Genomic DNA, 19,140 nt, shown 5'->3' on the forward strand with positions numbered 1-19,140 from the left:
AAAAAAGGCGACGCTCATGTAGCCTTTAATCATTCTATCTGGGCTTTGATGTTGCTGGAAGTGTTTGACAGGATAACTGGAACCTGTTCTGCACTTTGTGAGATGCCTCCAAGGCTCAGATCCCAGTCAAGAAGGAGGATCCAGCAGTTTAAATGTCAGCCGCCCCCACCGGGAGCAAAAACTCACTAGTTTCATTTGGAGATCAGTGCCAGTGACACCAACATGTAGGACCACCAGCCTATTATCCAGAGAGGTTGGCAGCCACTGGAGAGCCTGCTCATCCTATTCCCCCTGCCTGGCTTTGATGCTTGTGTGTTCCGCAGGGATAGAGGGAATAAAAAGCAGCAGCAAAAATAAAATAGAAATTGCACTTTGTAGGGATCGTCTGTTGCTCCTCTGGGTCCTGAACACAATGAACTCTCCAAGGATCAGAGTCTGATCATGAATAGGGTTTGTTTTGCAGACTGTTAAGGAGAAAGCAAATGTGAATCTTCCCCTCCCCGCCTGCAGATATATGTAGAGAATAAGGCTTTGTTGAACTTTCCCGGTTTACTCTGGATGTACTATGCGTGTGAGATTTCTGTTTACGCCTGTGACGTAGGTGAGCATGGCAATGAAGAATACGGCTGTACACTTTAAAAGTAACTGCTCTGATCAAAGGTAGGCAGACGGGGGAAGGCCCCCAGGGCACTCGGGGAGGAGGAGGGAAGAGGAGGGGAAGCATTAAAGAGCATGAGAGAAAACAGGAGACACTAAGTCTCAGGGGAGAGAGGGAGACATGAGGAAGAGATGCTGACTGCTGGGAGGATGAAAATACCGAAAAGAAAGAGTAAAGTGAGGAGCACATATTGACTAAATGAGGGAAAACTGTCAGAGTGAGATGTAGGATGACTGCCTACAGTTCATACGAGAATGAATGAATGAATGGGATCATTAGTGATAGTTTCACATTGTTGTAAACGTTTGTTGTGTGACAGTTGCATCCAATAAATAATTGCACAGAGGGGATGACGATTGAGGTAATAATGTTAATGAGTTTAAAGCAACACATCTTATGGACATCATTGTGTAGCCATAACCATGCCTTCGCATTTCAACGTTTCAGTGGTTTTCAGTGGTGAATGACCAGGAGACATTTACTGTTTCCTGGTGTGACCCTGTTCCACTTCCTGTTGATTCAGTTCATGTAATGATATAATCTTCTAAGCACTGACTCTACCGTTCAACAGTTTGGGGTCACTTAGAAATGTCCTTATTTTTGAAAGAAAAGCATTTTTTCAATGAAGACAACAGTAAATGAATGATAAATCCAGTGTAGACATTGTTAATGTGGTAAATGACTATTCTATCTGGAAACAGCTGATTTTTAATGGAATATCTACATAGGGGTACAGAGGAACATTTCCAGCAACCATCACTCCTGTGTTCTAATGCTACATTGTGTTTGCTAATGGTGTTGAAAGGCTAATTGATGATTAGAAAACCTTTGTGCAATTATGTTAGCACATGAATAAAAGTGAGTTTTCACGGAGAACATGAAATTGTCTGGGTGACCCCAAACTTTTGAACGGTAGTGTACTACAAATTACAGACAGAGGAGTCAGATCCATCAGACAAAACTATTTTAAGTCTTATTATCAAATCTAGCCTGTAGAATGACAAATAGTTTATGTAAACTTTTTTTCTTGATAAGATTTAGATGGAATGATCCATGACACTCTTTCCTTCTCTTTGATAGGTATGGAACTACACCCAAGTGATAAGCTTAGCTTAGCACAAAGACTGGCGAAAAGGGCCAAACAGCTAGCCGTTGCGTCCAGCACATGGCCGCAAAGTATTTTACTCTTTAGTTTTTGTACATCAGACATACCCTGTTCATCAGTGAGCTTTAGAAGTGCTGGCAGTAGATTCAGTGGATGCTGGGCTAAACCATGCTAGCAGTTTGCTCCTGTTTCAAGTCTTTATGCTAAGCTGACCTAAAGCCAAATTCACATAACAGAATTTTTGAAATCCTGACAGATTTTGAAGTCAGGTTGCATCACACACAGAGGAGAAGAAACTCAGAAACAGATATTCTCCACTCCAGTCTCAGACATGAACACACTACAGGATTAGACAATAATGCTGCATTGTACTCTACAGGATATTATTAAGGTTATTGTGAAATGAGGGAGCAGAGCACCACCTCATGTGATCTCATGGGAAGGCGGCGCAAATAACATTGAGACTGTGGTGAAACACCCTGCTGCAATGTCAATGATACTTTGCACTGAGAGAAAAACAAAAGCTGAAGGATGAACAAGTCTGAATGAGAAAACGGTTTGGAGATGTGGTCAACATGGTTTGTCATTTCTGATGAGATTTTAAGTTTCAGTTTTAACGTCTGTAGCTAACTTTAGCATCAAAGACTAGAAGGTAGCCTTGCTCGGTAACCATGTCCTCAGCTCTGGGTTGTAGTGTGATAATCTTAACCATCCTGTCACATATCAAACATGTTTAATCTTTATTGAAGAAGGTCCAGTGAATCTTAGAGCAGCTGGGGAACTTTAAGGCTGGATCTGTAAGGTCCGCACGTGACCAAATCTGGCCTGAACATCGACTCACACCAAGATCCCAAACCAGATTTGTCCCCTGATTGTCGGGAGGTGAAACAGGGCTAAGTCTGCCTAAAACTCCTGTAGTCTGAGCCCGGCTTAGCTGCCTGCTGGCTGCTGCTTTATAAGGCACGAGAGTGTATCAGTAAGCATGCTAACTCTGTAAGAAATGTAGAGTACAAGTCAAATTAGGTGAATCATTTATTTCTTTAACTTTCAGCTGGAAAGATGCCCTTCTCTGTGAGCACAGTCTCAACTAGCATAAGTAAAAAAGACAGGAGGCATTTCTTTCATCAAATATTCCATAGTCTTACTTGTTAGATGGTTGCTTTAGAGACAAAGAAAATGGATTTCCCTCCTTAACAACAGTTAGCATTTAAAGCATTAATTAGCAGCAGTAGCAGCTTCGGCCTCAGAATGTCTTCATCCAGCCCAGTTGTCAGGAGAACCACCCACTAAGTGAGACGAGGAGTGCTGTGGAATGTGTCAACTGGTGTCTGAGGTTGGGTTGGAGCTTAGAGGAGTGTGAGAACTCAGACATTCCTCCACAGCTCCATGGTTAGCAGGAGGTATCTCCCTCCGATTGATCCAAAGGACTTTCACCCTCCACTGAGGTTTTCTGTTATACTCGCATGTGGGATTTATACTATCTGCATACCAGTCTAATATAGCACTGCTGAAAACCGACTATTTCATTATGGGTTTTTTTCAACAATCTGTCTTTATGCAAAACTTCAGAATTTAGGGTTCTGACAACAAAGCATTGTGTTTGCTGATTTGTATTACTGGAGTATATCAAGAAAAACACTGAGTGGATACTAACATCCACGATGAACCATCAAGAGAAAGTTTCTGTCTGGGTCCCTGTTAATGGTTAATGAATATTACTATAGTATAAAAATTCACTGTAATTAGTAAACACGCTGAAGCAAGCTGTGTGTTTGTGTTTATCACATTGTAGGCAGTCTCAGACTTGTGACTTAGCTTTTTTCTGTCTGCCCTGGTGACACAGCGGGGCTGAATGATGAGTTTTAAAGCAAACAGGATACATCCACACAGGAGGGAGCATTGTATTTTGTCTTGAGATACCTGCAGATACTTTTCAAACATTTGATGTTGGATGATTCAGCATAAATACAGAAAGAAGTTTGTCATTTTTCACACCTAGCATTTTACTGAAAACACTTGAGGTATGAGTGCATATGGAGCCTTTGGTTTGGATGCGAGGAGCCTCTTTGAACAGCAGATGACTGAATGTTGCTGTGGAGCTCTGCCACTGTCACCGCTCATCCTGGGGGTGGGGGTTTGTTGTTACGGTGCTGTCAGACACTGGGGGTGTCACCGGCTTTTAAACGCCAGTGTTTGCTCATCTGTCTTTTGACCAAGTTGTCTTGACTTGAATGTGTGCCTCATGTCAAGGTTTGAGCTTTTTCGTCTCACGGTGTCCATCATGAAAGTAAGTAAACCCAGATTTTCATTTCTTTTCTTTTTGTAGACCAGATGTGGATTTATGTTGACAACGTATTTCAGGGTAATGGCTGAGAACCTCTTTTACAGGCTCTTAAATTTAAATAAGCTATTTCCGCTTAATTTAGGTTCATATATCTTAGTCATTTGCCAGGGTAAAATTGGAAAGTGCTCCATTTGCATAGCTTTATTGAACAACTGTGAAAATGTCTGTTGTTCAAGCCAAATCCTCACTGTTTCCAACTGGGACATGGGAGCTTGGCATCTGGTAAAAAGGTTCGGATTGACACACTGACCTGTTGTACCACCTCCTTCCTTCCCAGCCAGCTCTGAGAGGGCCTGAGGGACCTGCCAACCATATCTACTGAGAAACCTAGAAACTCACAAACTGGGGGATTTTTTTCAGTGCCTGTGGCATCAACAACCGTTAGCGTTGTAAAGAACCACGTAAGAAAACACAGAAAGATGCGACTCACTCTAATCTGTCAACATGAATTTGATTGGTGGCACCATTTAAGCACAGTTTGACTGCATATGTCAGCCGTCAAATTTGAAGTTGATTTATGTTGAGGCCAAACACATTTAAGGGTGCAAAATCTGTCTGTGATCCTGCTACTCATCTACCAAACAGGTTTGGTAGCCTGAAGGCTGTCTGGCAATTAAATGAGACAATTTCAATCAGCTTTCGTGACTGAAACAAGACAGGCGTCGGAACGCTGACTGGTCTGATCTGTCTATGTGTATATGTTCAAGCAGATTTTGAGTGGGAGGACTTGTGTAGTTGCAGACTTGCCAGGAAATGTTTGAAGTTTGACTCTCTTCTAGTGGCTATACAACACAGTTCTAGTGCCCAAAGGGGTCTTTTACTCATACCCACACAGTAAAAAGCTAACTGGTCCCAAATTACAGGTTAAAGCTAATGTTGGGGCTGTAGCTCCTAATCATGCAGATGCTCCTTCACTGGGAAAGCTTTGCACATTGTAATGTGAGAAAGAAGACACACCAGGGCTTTCATTTGTTGCTGACAACAATTTGGCTTGCCAAGTGTTCCTGTGTGATGAGAAACAGACTGGGCTTGAACTAGAACGTAAGAGCATAAAATGGCATTTTCCCCAAACCCAAAAAGCAGAAAACATTTTAGTAGAACAATTTGCTGGGTGATTTTTAGCAGATATGAGTTTTTAAAATGGTGATATATTTATGCTTGACTGTTTAATACTAAGATCTGAGAAGATCATCACCTGCCTGTCAAACACTGGTTGGTGCTTGTCGTTAGCTCACAGTGCTGTGTAGTCGTCATCCATATGACTGCAGACCTCAAGAGACACTGTGTCTGCAGCTGAACCCCTCCACTGGACAGCAGCAGATATGTAGAGTTCAGGGGTCACCCTGCTGGAAGGGTCTGCTGGGGCCCCCATAGGTGGGCTGACCCCTCATAGTGACAGCTGGACAACCAGTCACACAGTCTGACTCCCAGATAACACCCAGGAAGAGGGGAGTGCAGGCTGCTGTGTTGTTTCAGGAGTCCATAGTAGAGTTCTTGTTTATTGGTACAGAAGTTACAGGACAAATACAACTTACAAATCATGCTTTATTCTACTGAGAGATCACCAGTTAGAGTAATGGTGTTTATGTTAAACCAGTCAGTGACTATATGAAGATTCTTTACACACTAGTCGGTAGTGTGTAATCCCCATAGTTCAATTAAACTTTTTGTTCCATTTTAGTTCATTACTCCGCCAAGGAAAGCGGCAGTTATGTGACGATCGGCGCATGTTTGTCTTTCTATGAATCTGTGAATCTGTCTGTCTGTGCACAACATTACTCAAAAACGGAATAATGGATTTGGATGAAATTTTCATAGAAGGTCAGAAATGACACAAGGAACAAGTGATTAAATTATGGCAGTGATGCAGCTTATAGTCTGGATCCACGCATTTGTTAAAGATTTTGTGTATCATTGTGAGATAGCAGCACAGCGTCACTGTAACTATGACAATAAGTGAACACTACGTCAGCTGCCTGCTGACGATCATGATTATGATCCTACTACAAATCGACCACTGTGGACTTACCTGGACTTACCCGTTGGAAATGATACAAGGAACAATTGATTAAACTGTGGGGGTGTTTCTGAGTCCCATCAATTCCTGCCACCCGCTACATGTTTAGGTCACGCGATTCAGTATCCGTACATAACGTACACATGCATAACACACACCTGTACTCAATGCAAGGCCATTTTTTATTCAAAATTTCATCTGTCGGAAATAAATATGGAGCAGGCTTGGCAAAGCACTGCGCTCTCAGCATCCTTCTCTTGTTTGTTCTTTAATGTCTTGGTAAATCACTCTGTCATACTGCAGGAAAATTAATATGTAGTAACTTATTGTTTCCTTTAACATTGTTCAAGTGTTTAAACAATATCTCTTATCATTCAGGTTTGTCTGGTGGAGTTTTGTCACATATGGTATGACTGTAAACACCAAACAGTTTCTTTGCATTTTTTTTTTGTTTTGTTTTATGGTTCTGAGGGTTTAGGACCATGGCACTTACCTCGAGAGAAATCAGCACTAGTTATGATGAAACCATTTTGATGATCAATTAATCAATTTACAGAAAAAAAACACTTACCTGACTTTCTTTGTGACTCACGTTATTTTTAATGGACTGTTTTTGGGCTGTGGACTAAAAAATGTTCACAGGAACTTTTTGTTGTTTTCGGGTGTTGTATAGATGCTCTCAGCTGATTTAATTGAGAAAATAATCTGCTGTTTGATCAATAATGAAACTATGAATTAGTTGCAGCTCTACATTCAGCATCAGGCCTGTTTTCACCTCCCACCTCTGAGCTGGTGATCTTTAGATTGTCCTGCTGTGACAACACCAAGCAGCACACAAACAGGAAATGGGATAGAAGTAACAGATTGACCTCGGCAGTGCTGTATCTGATGTAGGCTTACACTGGCATATCAGTGTGATGAAATATAAAGCTAATATTGGCTCTTCATTGAAATTGGATACAGCTTGTCAGTCAGATTTTAAAATATGTGTTTTAAACCCAAATTCAGTTGCTGCATTGAATAAGTTAAAGGGAAAAAGAGAGATTTTTAGTGTATTTATTCTCCCACTTGTCTAATCTGATGTCCTTATTTGTGTTTGGATGTTCCACAGGAAAGACAGCGACTAGAGACCATCCTAAACCTCTGTGCTGAATACAACAAAGGAGAGAGCCCCGGCCTGGACCCTCTGGGTTCAGGAAGGACAGGTTTCCCCGGTCTGTCCGATGGCTCTGCGCGGAGACCGTCTATGGAGAATGTCTTGGGAGGGATGCCGACCTCAGCCTCACTCCGCCTGGCACAGAGGCAGAGGGAGAGTGATGAGGAGAACCTGAAGGAGGAGTGTAGTAGTACAGAGAGCACTCATCAGGAGGTGAGGGCATCTCCTGCTCCCAGCACAGCATCAGCACTGCACAATGGAGACCGACAGGTCAGAGGGAATGCTTCTATCCCTGTAAAGATGCTGTCTGTGCATGTCGCTGTGGAACCAGCATGTGCAAACGCTTTGCTGCATCCGTGGTTCTCAAAGTGTGGTTGACCAGAGATCTGAGAGATCCTGAGTGAAGCAGAAGTTTAAGGTGGTTATGTTTAGAACAGAGTTGTTAGTCTGCACAGCTGACAACAGAACAGCTTTAATGAGGTCTTCAGAGTTACAAAGTAATGCGGTTCTTGTTTTTTCAAGTGATATATTGCACTTTGTTCAGGGTGCTACTAGTATGCAGAATGTTGCTTAACATGGATGCATGTGATGTGAACGTCACGCATGCATTATGTAAAACTAAACTGTTTTGTCCTACATGTCAGCAACCCTGCATGACCTGAAAAAATAGATGTCAGACAGTGATGAGTGTACATTTTAGTGTATTTACTGTAACGTCTGTACCAAGTTCAGCCTACAGAACCTTAGCTGAAAGATCAAATGATCTGTTTACTGTAAACACTTCGTGAACATGAGGTCAAGTTAAGTTACTGTTATTTTTATAGCATTTTTAAAACAACAGATATTAATTCGAAGTGCTTCCCGTTAGAGAAATACAATTAATGTCATTCATTTGCTTGACCTTTTTAGATTTTAAGGCTAAGATGCAACAGTAGAACAACAGAAGTCTGTAGTTGAAAACACAAAGCTTTCACAAAGCTAGTCTGCTTCTTTCTGCACCTTTTAAATGCAATCCTGCTGATTGGCTTTTTGTGCTGTTCGTAGGAGGCTATGATATTACAGATCTGCTAAATAGTAGGAAACTTATGTTTGCACTGATTCCTGCATGAGGCTTATTTATCAGTTGACTGTGTCATTTATCATTGTAAAAGTCCGTCCTTGTTCAGTGTTGTTTCTGTTTCTTCTCTCACTGCTGAATAGGAATATGTTTTAATTCAACCAATCTATGCCAATATTCATTCATTTTTAACTGAACATTCACATTTCTTGTCAGAAATTCTTATTTTTGGTAACATTAGTGTATTTAGGTTCCCCATGGATACCCAAATCCCACTTGAAACATATTAATGTACAGCACTGAATCATGAATTCATCCATAGCTGTGTATAAACCTGAGAGATCACAGTCCACAATATTAGGTTAAATGATTTCTACAGAGTATATGTATATATATAGTACTATTGGCCTTGTTTCCTTTCGTTAAAGAGTACCCTGACTCCGTTCTGTCCATGCAGCATGAGGATTCCTCCAGTCCAGGCAGCGCAGGTCGTTTGGAGCTGGGTTACCTGGAGGATGAGCGAGTTCGTGTTCTGGCTCGGATTGATGAGCTCAAAACCCGACTTACAGAACTGGAGCAACAACTTCAAGAGTCCAAACAAGAGGTAGAGTAAAGCCATCCAGGTCTAAACATGATGCTGGGCCCAGGCAAGACTGAGGTTGTTTAAACTCCAGTCTGTTTATTGTTTACAGCAGCACTAAAAGCAGGATACAGCCCCTGCATCATTACTAGTTTTGTTACTGTGGAGGCCTGAAGCTCAGGATGATACTGGTGTCCTAGCTCACCTGTGACAGTGTGACTTTGTGTGATCCACTGTTCCAGGCGGAGATGGAGCGTGCCTTGCTGCAGGGCGAGAGGCAGGCAGAGCTCGACCAGATAGAGGCAGAAACAGACATCATCACTCAGCTGCAACACAAGCTGGACGAGCTGGAGAGCGCCATCCAAAGGGAGAAAGACAAGGTACAGGGAGCAGTGATTAAAGGGTGTGAGGCAGATACACTTCTTTTAAAGGCTGTGTTTGAGTTCACCAATTACACTCAGCTTTACAGATTGAAATATTTACAAAGGTTCTGCACACTGGAAATGAGAGAAAACAACCAGACACACTCACTGCCTGTGCCTTTACAGTCTCTAAACAGTCTTTTCTGGTGTACATTTTACTTTCTCTACTGGTTTATCACTGTTGGTGTTCAGCATTCCTGTCTGTACGCAGCATCCTCAGTGTGAAGATTTTAATTGATTTCACAGACAGCCCCAGAATTTGAAGCCACATAAAAGGCTAAATAAAGGACGTGTTTTACCTCCTTGGATATCTCCTCTTGCATGTTTCCCACCTCAGTGGTTCACTTTGTTTTTCTCTGCAGCTTGACTCAACTAACTGTCATCCATTAACCCCTAAACCTTTCTCTGCTTCTCCAGCATGCAGTTACCGTATCTGTGGTTAACTTTGTTTTCCTATTTTCTTGCTGTCTGCATGACAGACCCTGTAGGCCAGAAAACTCCCCCCCAAATAGACTCTACAGTCTTTGGCTCTCTAGTGCACGGGTTCTGCAAAGGACCTTTAATAAGGTGTTGAAGTAGTGACCGAGGGACTCTAGCATGTTCTTTATAGTGGTTCTAGCTACTCCATTTCTCTGTGTACCTGCACATACTACATGTCACCACAAGTAACAAACAAAGAAGGCGGCATATTTGCTTCTTATCAGTTGGTTGTCATATATGTGCTAAATTCTGTTTTCTCCTAAGCATCACTGTGAGGACTCCACAGGGTTCCCAACAGGGTTCATGGCATGGCTACTTTGATTGCAAGTGTCAGTGTTCCCATCTCTCCTGCAGTTCAAACCTAAATCATACTTGATTTATGTGCCTTATCTTTTCCAAGTAACAGGCATTTTATGTGAGAATCCTTTTTACAAAAATGGATCAACATTTCTCATAAGAACCCAGGTGTTAATGAAGAATTACAGGATAAATTCTCCATGAATCTGTGGTTTTCTAGGTTTTTTTGACATCATGGTATAAAAATGAAACAACTGTTTCTTAGAAGCGCTCACCTGAATTCACCTTAATTCAACAGAAGGAAAAAACATGCCTATTATTTTAGAGTTAGTCTCCTGTTAGTATTGTGAGTCCTCATGCACTCCTCTACCTTTTCACTTTCTCCACATCAAAAGGCAGTTTGAATGAGATGAAATACTAAAGCCACCGTAGCTCCAACACAGCCATGGTTAGTATTTATTGATTGACTCCCGAGCATGAAACTAGAGCAGCGCCCAGGAGACATGATCCATCTGTACGTTAAGTGGAGAGCATCTGATGTGAAAATGTCCTGTGGCCAGTCAGATAAATCTGCAGCAATGTTCTTTCACTTTATTGAAGTTATTACTGTACAGATTCTGTCAGGATATTTACTGCCCATAAGGTTTCCTGACAGAATGAAGGGTTCGTTTACTACATGAGCATGCAAGGTTTTATCATTTGAGGTATGATGTAGCCAAAAAGTTAATATGCTATCAGAAAACACTTTATAGTTGAGTTTATTTGCTTCCTGTGCTCTGCCCAGCCTGAAAATTTTGTCACGACATGTCTATTGCTAACACCTTAAAGCTTTTGATTTGCATGGCGTGGATTTTGAGAAGTGTGTTTCTCTCTCCCTCTCTCTCCTATCGTCCATCCATCCTGTGTGTGGGTGTGTGTTGTGTCTTTCTAGGAGAGGGCTAATGTTGAGGCCGAGCGCCGGGCCCTGCAGAGCCTCCAGGAGGGCTACGCTGAGCTCAAGAACCAGCTTCATAACTGTCCCGAGTCCCTTCGCGAACAGTTGCAGGAACAACTCAAAAGGGTGGGTCATCAGTCGAGCAGCAGCGGCACCCAGACCACCCCTCCCTGCCTGCCAGCTCTGGCCTGCAGCCTTCAGCATCCCACCTACAGCCGTTCATATAGCTGACCCAGCCAAGTTCCCTCTAGCCTGCATAAAACAGTTATCTTTTTAAAGCTGAAACTGAACTTCACTGGCCTGGCTTACAGTGGCAACACTAGGCAGAAACACTTATTTCAAGTGTAGTATTTGTAATCTCTGATGTTTTAACAAAGTAAAGTGTCTCTTTGCCACGTTATATCAAGTCCATAATATTTGTTTTAATACAGACCTTGGACTGTTATAGTGTCCAATAAGAAAAAATGCTTCAACTAGCATTTAGTCGGTTTAGCTTTAGGACAGGAATCTGACTATAACTGCGTATTATCTGTGAAAGTTAGAATTGCTGAGAAACAGACGATTTGATTTAACATCATAGCAATTAATAGTAACTAATGCCTAATGAAGAATTCAAACCAAAGTTAAACCATAGATGATGTAGCCAACTGCAATCACTGCCATCTAATTCAATTCAGTTCAGTTTAAACAACAGTTAGCTGATTAATCAGTTAGCTGTCAGCCAATCAATGGATCGCCAACTATATTGATAATTGATTAATTGGTTTGAGTAAACTTTAAAAGAAAAATGTCTTAATTCTCGGATAGCAGCTTCTGGAATGTAAATATTTTCAGTTTTCTTTCCTCCTTTACAACAGTAAACAGAATATCTTTGCGTTGTGGAAAAAACAAGACATATGAGGACGTTATCTTGAGCTTTGACAAACGCTGATCGACATTTTTCACCATTTTCTGACATTTGGTAGATTAAGTTACAATGAAAATAGTCATTAGGTGCAGCCTTTATTCAGAAGCACTTGATTTATTAAAATAAATTGACAATTGATTTTTCAATTGATAAATCTATTGATTCAACTCAGTGGTTTATATTGATTTCCAGGCACCAAGCAAAGGATGGCATCAGAACAAAATGTATTTCTTGCTTGAAGTAGTTAAAATGATCACAAGAGCTTAAAGAATTCTGCTGGTTAGCTTCCCCAAAGGCAAACTGCAGCACGTGTTTTTTGTGAATTAAGATGATTATTGGCAGTGATTTTTCAGGCCAAAAATGAGTCTACAACAGCACGCAGTACAGCCAAAAACTGTGAACCCTTCCTACTGCAGCATAGCATGTGGCAGCACTCAGCACATACCGTCTCACATAGTGCTACTGGCACCTTTAGCCCGGAGCAGGGGCCCACTGCATGTGGCACTAAGACACACACATGCACACACGGACTCAGTGTAATTATGAGAAGCTTTCTCAGTACTCCTCACAGACGTGTTGTTGCCACAAGTTGCAGGAATTTTCCCTCCTCCACACCACACCTAGATGCTACTGGCGCCCTCAGGTCGATACAGGAGCACACAAATGGCTCCTGGTCACTTCAGCTGCTAGTGAGACTTTCTGGTACAATCTGGGTCAAGTGATACAAACGCGCTGCACTGCATGTGTGACTCTGATCTGCATCTCTTCTGTGATTTGTCATGGCTCACATAATGTGTATAACTGCTCACTAATCAATTAACATAGGCCCTGACCAGATCCATCCTCTCTTTGTTTGCTCTCATTCTGCGACTGCTCTCATGTAAATGAATGTTTGGTTTAGAGTCAGACCGCATCTTTTGTTTTAACGCTTCCCAGGAAGGTAAACAAGACAGAAATCTCAGTCTTTTTTCCAGCTGGAATACTTAATGTAGGCTATTTTTAAATGTTGAAATATCTGATCAGTTGTTAGTGAAAAATACTTTTCCATCTGTGCCCAACAGGATAAAGTCTCAGGAAATAACAGAAGTTGTTCCCAAGGTGTATGAATTTTTTCAGTATTTGGAGATTTGACATTTTGAGTTTGTTGTTCCTGTTTTGACCATTTGTAGAAATAATCATTGTGATTCTCTGACTGTATGTCAGTGAATTGACTTTCTAGACTGTTGGGCCCTTCGTAAGTGCTATAAAGTCCCTTCAGCTCTTTCAGACTCAAACACTCTTCTCCTTCCTGCTGTTAAACTAAACAATCGGAACAGCAGGAGAGACTGGCTGGTTCTCAAGATAGATCTTTAAACTACACAGCAGTGTATACACTACCGTTCAAAGGTTTGGAGTCACCCAGACAATTTCATGTTTTCCATGAAAACCCCTACTTTAACTCCTGTGCCAACATAATTGCACAAGAGTTTTCTAATCATCAATTAGCCTTTCAACACCATTAGCTAACACAATGTAGCATTAGAACACAGGAGTGATGGTTGCTGGAAATGTTCCTCTGTACCCCTATGGAGATATTCCATTAAAAATCAGCCATTTCCAGCCAGAATAGTCATTTACCACATTAACAATGTCTACACTGGATTTATCATTCATTTAATGTCATCTTCATTGAAAAAAAACTACTTTTCTTTCAAAAATAAGGACTTTTCTAAGTGACCCCAAACTTTTGAATGGTATTGTAAGTTCACATTGAAGACAGTCTTTTCACTGAAGATACAGAGATTTTTTTTCCATGTAGTATTTATACTACTACTTTATTATTCCACATTATAGGTATTTATTCTCCAGCAGTCTGTGTAGTAAAGTAGAGTGAAAGTGATAGAGGAAAGATTTAAATGCTATTAAGTTTAAAAACAACAATAAAAGGTGATCAAATCTTCCAGTTTAAATGAGGTTGTGTTAATGTAAGTGACCATCCTTTGCCTTCCATGTATAGTAGTATTTCTAACTACCACACTCCAGTAGCTGTGCTGCTGTAGAAGCATGTTCTACGTGGCTGTCTGCTTGACTGAACATGGTGTGCCTTTAGTTGTCCTAAAAAGAGCTTCAGCCAAGCTAGAAAAATGTTTCAATTACAAATATAAAAGCCAAGTGCGAATGTAAAGTTGCACTTGGCTGTCAGCAGCTGCTCAAGTCTGGAAACAGTGGATGGCTTTAAAATGAACGAGTTTATATAAGATTTGAGATTTTTTATATTTGTGACATGGCCGCTAATATTGTGTGGCTCTGTTAGGATGGAGAAGCGCTGGAAGCGGGAACTAAAAAATTTGAGGACCTGGAGTTTCAGCAGCTGGAGAGAGAAAGCAGCTTGGAGGAGGAAAGAGAAACCATCAGCCAGCAGCTGCTGCAGGAGCGAGCAGAGTACCACAGCAGTGTGGCCAAGAGGAAGGTGAGGAAACGAGGCGGACTGTGGGAGGATGAGGACACAAGAATATCCTGGTTATCATATTATGGTTTAAACTGTATGGATTTTTGTAAGAGATGAGACTGTCACAGGAAGATATTTAGCTCATCTACTGGATTATCTAGTCTGACTGTACTACTGCCAGAAAACCCAAGTTTCATTTTCCTGTAGAGTGTCAGGCTTCTAAAAACGCCTTCCATACCACAGGAGAGTCAACAAGAAGCCATGTTTGTGGGTTAGTTTGCTTGCGAAACACAGTTTGCAATGCATTCTGCTTAGGGAATAAGTTACAGGATGTACTGTGTAAGCAATGTAGAGCCTCCGACTTCTTCACAAAGTAAATACAATGTGTACCCACACACTGGCACACTCTGCAGCCAAATGAGCCTCACACCATCTGAAGGTGGGTGCACCAGGAGACACGGCTCATTTTCTCATTGCAGAGGCAACATCAGTGACTCCAAAGTTGTTAGACAGTTTCATTCTACTATTTACATCAACAAAATGCTGCCACAGACATTTGGTATTTCCATATGGGCTTTCCTTGGTTTTGGATGTGCATTGACTCAGCCTTGTCACATCTTCCACTCTGGTGTTTCATAATATATACAATGCTGCAGCTTGTAGTAAATAGTACATTTTTCCTCCTGTTTTTTTCTTCCTTTTTGTAGGAGAAGGTGTCTGCTCTGGAGAACCAGGCCAGTCAGCTCGGCCTGCAGGCGTCTCAGGAGTGTGAGCGGCTGGCCAAAGACAGAACTCTCACTCTGCAAATGCTCCAAAAGGTACAAGAACCACTTTAAACAAGCAGGGAAATAATGTCTTCCCCAAACAGAGACATTTATTTTAGATGAAAGTACAGCCACAGAACTTCATCAGTCTTCCATTTTAGAAGTTGCTCCTGTGAAGAATGAATGTGTGTTTTCATTTTCCAGGAGAAGGAGAGGCTGTCGGCCCTGGAGAAGAGGTACCACAGCCTGACTGGAGGAAAGAGCTTCCCCAAGTCTTCCACTGCAATGAGGGAGGTGAGAGAATCACTGAACCTGTTTGTTTGTGGCGGGAATAAAACACATGCCCTAATTTCACAGTCGTCTCTTTCTGTGCTTGAAAACACGAGGGAGCTTTGATGACTCACAGCTGATTTCTCACCACATTTAATCTTTTAACACACACTGATTTGTTGGTGTGCAGACTTGGTGATAATCGTTTGGATCTAACCGATGAAAGATTTATGGCTGTAAATGAAACTGATCTGTGTTTTAAACGTAGACTTCTTGTTCGCCAGTGTGGAGAGTCAACTAATCTTTCTATTGCGTTACTGAAGTGTTAAACTCAGACATGTTTTAGAAGCTGGAACAGAGGGAAGGCGACTGACAAAGTGTAGAACTTCTATGTAGTGTCCTGTAAGTTTTCTGTTGGCATTAAATGCTTGTGCCTGGACTGTTGAAACAGGAATCGCTCCATATCAGCGAGGCTGACCTGTTGTTGGAGGATGTCCACTCCTCCCAGCTCTCCCTCTGTCGAGCCTCTCCTTCCTACTTACACCCCCCCCCTCCCTGTCAGTTGTACCCCAGCAGCCCTACAGAGGTAACTGAACTAATGATCCCTGCATGACGCCCACAGCTTCCCCACGCCGTCTTGTGTGAGTCACCCCAAAAGTCACCCGTCACTGTGTCAGTGTCCTGGTCACGCTGTGGCTCTGAGTGCACCTGTGATGCTGCTTAATTACAGTTTCTCACAAAGACATAAGTCAGTGCTTTTGGTTGGTGTCATGGGGGCCACAGCTGTAACTTTTCTATCATTTACTGCATCACTGGTTGCTGTGAAGTGCCTGTTCGTGGCCTAATTGTGTGTCGGCCTCTTGTGATGCTGTAGATTCACTGTCTGTTGCTGAGTGTGTTCCTGTTTGTCTGTTGTCACACACATACACACACACGGTGCACCTTTTAGCTCAAATAACAGCCAGCAGGTAAAATCGGGGCCTGGTTGTTGGCTTGCAAAGATGTGTTGTCTCAGAATTAAAAGCACCGTGGACTGGCTCTGTGCTTGTGTGTACTAGTGTGTGTTACTGTGCTGTGCTGTGCCTGAGAGGTGCGGTGCAACGCTGTCCTCATGGCTTCTCATCCTGTCTGTTGTCGGCTGCTGGCTGGTGCTCAGGAGTACCTGAAGCTGTCGGATGTCTATAAGATGTACGGCAGCAGCGGCCACCATGACAGAGGCAAGCCGGGCTCGCACGGCCGCTCGTTTGCCATAGATGCTGCATTAGCTGGCGCCTGCGAGGTACCATCAGTTCCCATCTGTCTCTCTCCTGATCCGCTCTGTCTTCATTTCTGCTCTCTTGTCTCTCCTACCATCCTTCCATTTTCATGTCTTGTTGCTCCCTCTGCTGGTTTGCTGTTAATCAAACTGACTGTACTGTTGGCTTTCCTCTCTGCTACATGAATGTTTGCAGTTAGCAGCTTGTAGTCGCCCTCTGTAGCTGTGAGGCAGCGTTCACTTACAGTAGACTGCTGTAACACCAAATCACATTAGCTGTACAGGGTTGGACTGATAAATGTATGTTTGGATCGAGTTAAGGATTGTAAGATTTCATGCCATAAATATTCACTTTAGGTTTATTTTAGCAGCAACAATTCTTGTATAACATGTAGGGAAGGCTATATTTGAAACTTTCCCATACTTTACCTTTGGTGCATTACTTTTATTAATATGTAAGGAATGAAAACACATTTCTCTGGTTTCTGTTTGACACGATAAAACAAGCTTATAGCTTGCTGCAGTTTTGAATTTTAAATGAACAACCTGTCTAATTTGAAAGAGGGAGTAATGGTTTTGAATATGTGATGTTGCAGGTCACATTTTGGTAAAACATACTGCAGTAAACTTTGAACCTATAATAGTGAGAAATCTATTGAAATATGTACAAAATGTTACATTTTAATTACAGTCAGTGGCTTTCCATAGATCCAGGTGTTGGTTTCATATAAACTACCAGTCAAAAGTTTGGACACACCTTCTCATTCAGTGGTTTATATTTAATTATTTTCTACACTGTAGATTAATACTGAAGACATCAAAACTATAAAAGAATACATACGGAATTATGTTGTAAACAAAAAAATGTTAATCTTCAGTATTAATCTACAATGTAGAAAATAATAGAAATAAATAAAAAGCATTGAAAGCGAAGGTGTGTCTAAACTTTTGACTGGTAGTGTATTGGTCCAGCCCTGATGCTGACTGTGTGTATCGTGCTATAATCCAGTCAGTCTTTCCTCCTCCACACCTTCATGATACAGAAGGCCTCTAAATGTACTTGATATGTTTCCCTCCTGCTGCCTGTCTTGCTGACGTGTCTCTCTTCACTCCTCTCCCTGCTCCTCTCCTTTCCTCCCCTCTCCTCCTGTGTGTGTGATTCCTCTGAGGAGGAGTATGTGACAGTGGGCCAGTTAAATCAGATGTATGGGATGCCAAAGGTGGAGTCGTCCCCTACCTCCCCGCTTCGCCAGCCCCTGCAGCCTGGAGCAGTAGACCCCGCCTTCTCCTGCCTCCCCTCTCCTCATGGCTCCTCCCTCTCTCTCTCTGTGGAGGTGTGTGCTGTCCTTCCCTCTTCTTCTCCTTCCAGATCACCTGTGTGTGCAATTGTATAAGGCCATAAGACAGCAGTTTATGCCATAGGATCTAAACTAATGTCTGCTTGCCTGCTTTTCTTGTTTTGTTGTAAATCATTTTTAGGGTTAAATTATCCAATGATTGAAGGGAATAAAGCAAAGAAAAAAATCGGAATAACATACACTAGCATTCAAAAGTTTGAACCCCCACTTTTATTCATGTGCTAACATAATTGCACAAGGGTTTTCTAATCATCAGTTAGCCTTTCAACACCATCAACTAACACAATGTAGCATTAGAACACAGGAGTGATGGTTGCTGGAAATGTTCCTCTGTACCTCTATGGAGATATTCCATTAAATATCAGCTGTTTCCAGCTAGAATAGTCATTTACCACATTAACAATGTCTAGACTGGATTCATGATTCATTTAATGCTATCTTCATTGAAAAAAAAACACTTTCTTCAAAAATAAGGACATTTCTAAGTGAAGTTTTGAATGGTAGTGTATGCCCTTGTATCAGAAATCATCTTGCAGATGCTGATATATCACTTGTAGTGGTCTAAACCTGTCATATGACAGTTGAATATGAGTAGAACAATAGTATAATACACCTCAGCACTTGTATGTCAAAAGCAGAGCTTCTTCATGAGAATATGGGTAATATGAGGCTTAACCTGCAAGAGTTACCACTGAACCACACTAGACAAAAACCATGAAGGATGCTGATGCTGTGTGTCTGTGTCCACTCTACATACTATTTGTATACAGTTTGTAATACATGCTTATTGTCATATTATCCATATTATCCAGTATTTCATGTACAACAAAATCAGCAGACTTAACTGTTTAATACCTCATTACAAGAATGGTTATGATACAGGAGCATTTAGAACATCATTCCCACTGTGAGCACCTTTTGCTTCTTTTGTGAATTGCATTGTAGGAGAATCCTGCTGGAGCCGTTCAGTTCAGTTTGAAGAGGCAGAAACAAACAGATGCAGAATTTCATTCATTTCAGTCTTCAGTTTATTTACACAGTCTTAGATTTTACACATGAGAAATGAAAGCATGGAGGAACTGTATCCTTTCTGCAAATGTCCTGCCTA

The 19,140-nt window shown here is 41.7% G+C and overlaps 1 protein-coding gene across 25 annotated transcripts in view; it reads left to right on the forward strand.

Moving 5' to 3' along the window:
- Positions 1 to 19,140, forward strand: part of phldb1b (pleckstrin homology-like domain, family B, member 1b) — a 153,744-nt gene that overhangs the window by 111,425 nt on the left and 23,179 nt on the right. For 10 of the 25 annotated variants that reach the window (XM_055012306.1, XM_055012307.1, XM_055012308.1 and 7 more), the window contains 10 exons: positions 7,236 to 7,550; positions 8,795 to 8,941; positions 9,160 to 9,297; positions 11,048 to 11,176; positions 14,251 to 14,406; positions 15,093 to 15,203; positions 15,354 to 15,443; positions 15,871 to 16,005; positions 16,576 to 16,698; positions 17,847 to 18,008. In XM_055012306.1, the coding sequence (XP_054868281.1) occupies positions 7,236 to 7,550; positions 8,795 to 8,941; positions 9,160 to 9,297; positions 11,048 to 11,176; positions 14,251 to 14,406; positions 15,093 to 15,203; positions 15,354 to 15,443; positions 15,871 to 16,005; positions 16,576 to 16,698; positions 17,847 to 18,008 (1,506 nt within the window). The remainder of the gene's footprint in view (positions 1 to 7,235; positions 7,551 to 8,794; positions 8,942 to 9,159; positions 9,298 to 11,047; positions 11,177 to 14,250; positions 14,407 to 15,092; positions 15,204 to 15,353; positions 15,444 to 15,870; positions 16,006 to 16,575; positions 16,699 to 17,846; positions 18,009 to 19,140) is intronic. The other 15 variants (XM_035950181.2, XM_035950195.2, XM_035950197.2 and 12 more) reach the window with 8 other exon arrangements.

This window comes from Amphiprion ocellaris, chromosome 7, assembly GCF_022539595.1.
Source record: "Amphiprion ocellaris isolate individual 3 ecotype Okinawa chromosome 7, ASM2253959v1, whole genome shotgun sequence".
In the NCBI taxonomy this organism is placed as follows: Eukaryota; Metazoa; Chordata; class Actinopteri; family Pomacentridae; genus Amphiprion; species Amphiprion ocellaris.